Here is a 6,000-nt window from a genome sequence, read left to right as displayed (position 1 = left end):
ACACACACACACACACACACACACACACACACACACACACACACACCCCTGCAGCTGCAGCTCCCATCTTGAGAACCTCATCCCCAGAAACTCCAGGGCTTCCCAGGCTACAGGTCTGCCAGTGTCTAGAGTCAGATCCAGGTTTGGGGAAGGAGATCCCCAAAGATCCCTGAGAGAGACAGGCTGCTTCTTTGGGTTCTTACAACTAATGGGAATAAACTCAGCAAAAATGCAAGGGACTGCAGGTGGCAGGCAGGTGTTAACGTCAGGTGGGTGTGCAGGTGTACATCCATAATCCTAGTGCTCAAAAGGCTGAGGCAGGAGGATTTCCAGTTTGAGAATAGCATGGGTGACCTTTTCTTAAAAACAACAACAAAAAACTAGGGCTGTGGCTGAGTGGTCAGATGTTTGCCTGACATAAACAGGACCCTGGATGCCAACCTCCAGAAACTCTGGCAGGCAGGTATAGGGGTCTGTCTACCAGCAGGGGCTGGTCCGGGTGAAAACTGGGGAACTTGTGATCTAGTTTGGGAGGAGACTGTGGAGTCTGAACGCTCTGCTGGCTGCTGAACAGCAGCCCCTCCGTAAGTGCAGATATCCAGTTGGGTCTGGTGGCCACATACATCCTTAAGTCCCCGGGGCTTGGCCACTCAGAAGCCAGATCTAGCAGCCACCCCACCTCCCATGGCTAATGGAGCTTGCCACCACAGAAGTGGACTCAGGCCCAGCACCCTCTCCAGAAAACACCAGAGGGCCATGCATACTGAGGACTTCTCTACTTCACTCTTGGTGCCTGCATTTCAACAGCAACAGAGACTGTGGGTCCCAAGAGAACAAGGCCCCGAACTTCTTCCCACAGGCTACGAGGCCAAGGGCAGCAAGCCGTGCATTGTATGGCAGCCCGTGAACTTGACCTGCAGAGAATATGGCAGGGCAGCCCAGTGCAGTACCGCTCCAGGGTGATGAGCCGCACTGCGCCAGTGGGGAGAGGGTGTCAGTGTCTGCTTACAGACTGGGCTCCCTCAGGCGAGCTCCTCAGCCCCTGAGCCGGTGTCTTCACTGAGGCCCGGCAGCTTGCATCCAAACTCCAGGGTCAGATGCGGTCGAACGGAAGTCAGCCCGGATCGCATGTGTCTCGGGGGTCTCTCCTACTCACCACCCCCTAAAGAAAGCTCAGTAACTGGCATGGTGTTGCGTGCCTGTGATCCCAGCGCTCGGGAGAGGCACCAGGAAGAGGATCTGCAGTGCAAAGTCGTCTCCAGCTACCCCTCAAGTCCAAGGTTGGCATGGGATACACGAGACCAGAGAGAGGGAGGAGAGGGAATGGTCAAATGCAAGAGAAACAACATGAAGCCCAGAGGCAGGGGAGGCGGACACTCCCTGTGGGCAGCCAAAGGGCATCTGGCCTGCGGCTCAGGGGGCCCACATTCCCTCCATGCACAGGTCATGCCTGACACTGAGCAATCTCCAGCAACAGCGACACCATCTAATACAGCCATCCTCACAAAATCCTTGCCAGCATCCCTCTGAGGACCATTCAAGTGATTAGGCGGCTGGAAGAACCCATCCCATCTCCCCTGCCTAGGAGGCCACCACAGAGCTTCCTTGACGAAGACTGGGCAAGAAGACGCTGCCTAGACCATGGTCAAGACAGCCAGCCCAGGCATGGTTCGTTGTCCTGGTAACACCCCCAGCGTGGCTGCTGCAGGAACGCAAACTGGGGAGATGTCACTGCCTTCATGGACAGAACCCTCCCCGTGGGCAATGAGACCATCCTGGCTCCATTTCACCCATGACACTCCAAGGAAATGCAAACATGAGGTGCCAGGAGAGGGCCCCTGGGAAGCCTTCGAGGGGTGGTCCTGCCACGCATATGCACACACAGGCATATGCAGTTCCAACCTGCTGAGAAGAACATGGCATCCCACAGTGACAGGCATGCCCTGACAAGCATGGAGTTCTGCCCAGCCCGAGCTGGCCGACCTTCCTCCATCCGAGCTCAAGGCTGGGGAAGCCCTGGACTCTCCCCCTCAGTACACAGGTCACGTCCGATGATGCTGAGCAACTTCTGCTAGTAATGTCTCCGGTAGTCACCGCCTCATCCCTCATACCTGCCCTGTGCAGCAGGTGGGGGGACCCAACCCCTCTCTCTGGTAACCAGTCTCTGAGCCCAGCTGCTGAGAAAAATGAGAAGACCAGAAAAGAAAACTTGGCTGAGGGCTGGAGAGGCAGCCAGGGGCCAAGAAGACCAGGGTTCGATCCCAGCGCCCACATGGTGGCTCACAACTGTAACTCCATTCCAGGGGCTCCAATGTCCTCTCTGGCCTCCACGGCACCAGGCATACATGTGCACAGACTTAGATTCAGTTACAGCAACATCCACCCACACATATTTTTAAAAATAGTTTTAAAACAAAACAAGACAAAAACCTTTGAGGTTAGAAAATGGCAAAATACAGGTCTTGGGAGATGGCTCAGGGGCTGAAGATCTGACTGTCCAAGTGTGAGAACTGGAGTTCAGACCCCAGCACCCACATAGAGCCACAGTGGCATATACCTGTAATCTCAGCACTCCTCCAGAGAAACAGGATCGCCCCAGAAATTCAGGTCAGTTACGCTGGGGCACACAACAGAGAGACTGCGTCTCAAACAAGGTGGTCGGTGAGGACCGATACTGGTGGTTGACCTCCAACCTCCACCTGCGTGCCACTGCACATACTGGCCCTCACACAAGCTTACACACATGCACACAGCACACACACATCTCTCACATACACAGGGCTCCTTAAAATGAGACTTCAGAGCACACTGCTGTTTTGACTGAAAGTTCACAAGACTAAATGGCCACTCGGCCAATTTCACCAAATGCCTTCAAAAGCTCTCAGGCCAGGCACTGTGGTGGTTGCAGAAATGGCAGCCATTATCTCAGGGAAAAGGTACATGCGTCCAAGCTGCAGCTGGCGAAGTGAACATGGCTGGCCCAGTGGTGCTCACACAGCAGCCCCGAGAGTTAGGCTGAACAGGTGCCAGGTCCACAGGCTCAACCAAACAGAAAGAGACTCAGCAACAAGACTCACCTGTCACAGGCCAGGGAGCCTCCAACATTTTGTGAAGAAGTGGCTGCCAGAAAAGGGCAGTGTGCAGAAGCAGTCCCCTCCCCACACCCAGGCTGCTGTGGACAGCAGAAACGGGCCACATGCTGTAGCTTTGTAGATAAAGGGACATGTGAACCAGGCTTTGAAAGACTGTGTGTGTCTCGGCCAGTGCCCTAGGGCAAGGGCGAGGGACACCACAGAAGAAGGGCAACAAGGAGAGAGAGGGTGGGGAGTCCACCTGACCCAAGGGGGAGCCAGTGCCAGGCTGTGCGCGCGCATCTGCTCTGGAAGCCCCAGGAAGGCAAGGTTCTGGCTGGACTTTCCTGAGTCCCAGCTCTCACAGAGGCCTGCAAGGCTCTACAAGGGAGAGCTACTGGCAGTTAATATACTATATAAATATTTATATATAATATATAATTCATATATGTTATATATAAAATAGTGACTAAGCAGAGAGGCCAAGCCAGTTGAGATGGGTCAGGAGACCCTGGGCCGTGTTAGACACACAACTGACTTTTAGCCAAAGGAAGACATGGGGCCAGCACCAACTCTCTCACGGGCCGAAGCCAACTGCTGTGTGGAGTGTAGACCGGTGGTTGAGGCAGACAGAGGCCGTGGCACCCAGGGCACCAGCAGAAGAGCCCCCAGGATGTCCCTATGAGGGAGGAAATGATGGTAGCCAGAGCAGAGAGTGTCTGCTGAGGGGCTAGCCTCAGTCAGTCACTGCAGAGCAGGGGTGGAGCGGAGGCAGTCACAGGTGACCCTGGAACCCAGCAGCCCGGGAGCAGGCCCTGCTGAGGGATCTGGCCTCACAGGCTGGAAGGGTGGGGGCGGGGCACTCCTGACACTGGCCCCCTTCCCAAGGTGCCCTGGGATGACCTCCGCTACCTTTTTGGGGAGATCATGTACGGAGGCCACATCACCGATGACTGGGACCGCCGGCTGTGCAGGACCTACCTGGGGGAGTACATCCGTGTCGAGATGCTGGAAGGGGAAGTGCAGCTGGCCCCCGGCTTTCAGATCCCCCCAAACCTGGACTATAAGGTAGGCAGAGGTGCCACTGCTTGGGGGGGCGGGGGAGGAAGTCCCGCACATGTGACAAGATCAGCAAAGACCAATCCATCCTGACCACTCCCAAAGGGGCCCATGCCACAAAAGCCCTATCAGACGCCAGGGTGTCGATGGGGTGACAGAGTGCTTAGCATGCACGAGGCCCTGGGTTCCATCTCCCAGCACAGCAGAAACCTGTCGTGGTGGCCCACAACACTGGGGAGGGCTGACCTAGGAGCACAAGGTGGTAGAGTACAAGGGAGCTGCCGCTAAGAAACGCCTAGAAGCCAGCGGGCGCCAGCGGCTCAGTTATAAACCGCCTTTCCCAGGGCTACCATGAGTACATCGATGAGAACCTTCCCCCCGAGAGTCCTTACCTGTACGGCCTGCACCCCAACGCGGAGATCGGCTTCCTGACGGTCACCTCGGAGAAGCTGTTCCGCACAGTCCTGGAAATGCAGCCCAAGGAGACAGACTCGGGAGCGGGCACGGGGGTGTCCCGAGAGGAAAAGGTAGGGCCTGTCCATGCCCCCAGCAACAGGGACGGGCAGAGCCTGGAGCAGAGGATGGCACGCTGGAGCCATCTCAGCCGTGGCTGGGGACAGCGCCTAGGTGGCTTCTGAGTCAGGCACTCTGTCCCCTGCCTTGGGAACTAAACTCTGGGATCAAGGTGTGGTCTACAGCTGGTCCCAGGCATCACTGGCCTAGCACTTTGGGCACAGAATTCTGGGGCACAGCAGAGTGCTCCCTAGGACAAGGAGCTCAGAGGACAGCCTGGGCACAGGCTGTCAGAGGCTGCCTATGGGAGTACGGTGGGGGCTCTTGCCCGGCTTGCCTCGGCACCCGAGGCTCTAGCACCTTCCCCACTTCCTCACTTGGTGGAAAAGCTCTGCCACACATCAGCTAAGCTTGGTGCTCAGCAGTGAACAGGTCAAAGCAGAGTTAAAAGGCCAACAGCGGAGTGGGTCTAGAACTTCTACCAGCCTCGAAATGGAAACCAGAGATCTGCTCCTGAGACAGGTGTAGCACACCCCCCCGTAATCTCAAGTTCAGCGACAGTCTGGGTGGCATAGTTCCAGGTTGGACTGAGACAACAGCCTCCAAGAAAAGGTCTACTGATGGATGGTGGGGTGACCACTGCGTGCCACTCCGTTTATGGGGGAGGGCGGCGCTAGTACAGTTCCCTCAGAGGGCCAAATGAGCCCCGTGCCCGCACCGCCGGGCAAGAAGGTGGGGCATTCCTGCTGGAGGCACCAGGCGGCCCTGGCAGGCGTGGCTGCTCCCTACAGCTGCACTCCTGACTACCCACCCCACTCCTCTCTCCCCGAGCCTCGGCCTGTGAGCTGTGACTTCAGGTTTGAGCAGCCCCTCCCTGCCCCTGATGCTGTTGGGGATGCCGTCTCGGGTGGGGGGCACCGCCATCACGGGCTCGCCCGGCACTGGCTTCCAGGTGAAGGCCGTGCTAGATGACATCCTTGAGAAGATTCCAGAGACCTTCAACATGACAGAGATCATGGCAAAAGCTGCTGAGAAGACTCCCTACGTGGTCGTTGCCTTCCAAGAATGTGAAAGGATGAACATCCTCACCAACGAGATGCGGCGCTCACTCAAGGAACTGAACCTTGGGCTAAAGGTTAAAAACCCTGGGCCGTCCGGGGCAGGGGCTCATGCCAATGGGCCAGTCTGCAGAGGGACAGCCACACAGCACAAGTGTGTGACTGTGCGACCCTCGTCTGAGGCCCTCCTTCCCCGGTCTGAAATCCTGCACCCTCCCACAAAGGCCACAGAGGTTGGCTACTGCCTGGCCATGACCTCTGGAGGCGCCACCATGTAGATAACTCGGGACACACAGCAG

General features: G+C 57.0%; 1 protein-coding gene across 1 annotated transcript in view; it reads left to right on the top strand.

Moving 5' to 3' along the window:
* The window catches only part of Dnah17 (dynein axonemal heavy chain 17), a 96,470-nt gene that overhangs the window by 88,280 nt on the left and 2,190 nt on the right, over positions 1-6,000 (top strand). Inside the window, exons 75-77 of the mRNA XM_055592467.1 lie at positions 3,960-4,139; positions 4,475-4,657; positions 5,596-5,778. Coding sequence (XP_055448442.1) covers positions 3,960-4,139; positions 4,475-4,657; positions 5,596-5,778 — 546 coding nt within the window. The remainder of the gene's footprint in view (positions 1-3,959; positions 4,140-4,474; positions 4,658-5,595; positions 5,779-6,000) is intronic.

The sequence above is a fragment of the Psammomys obesus genome, unplaced genomic scaffold, assembly GCF_907164565.1.
Source record: "Psammomys obesus unplaced genomic scaffold, mPsaObe1.curated_primary_1811, whole genome shotgun sequence".
Lineage (NCBI taxonomy): Eukaryota > Metazoa > Chordata > Mammalia > Rodentia > Muridae > Psammomys > Psammomys obesus.
This window is presented reverse-complemented; position numbering and strand designations above follow the sequence as displayed.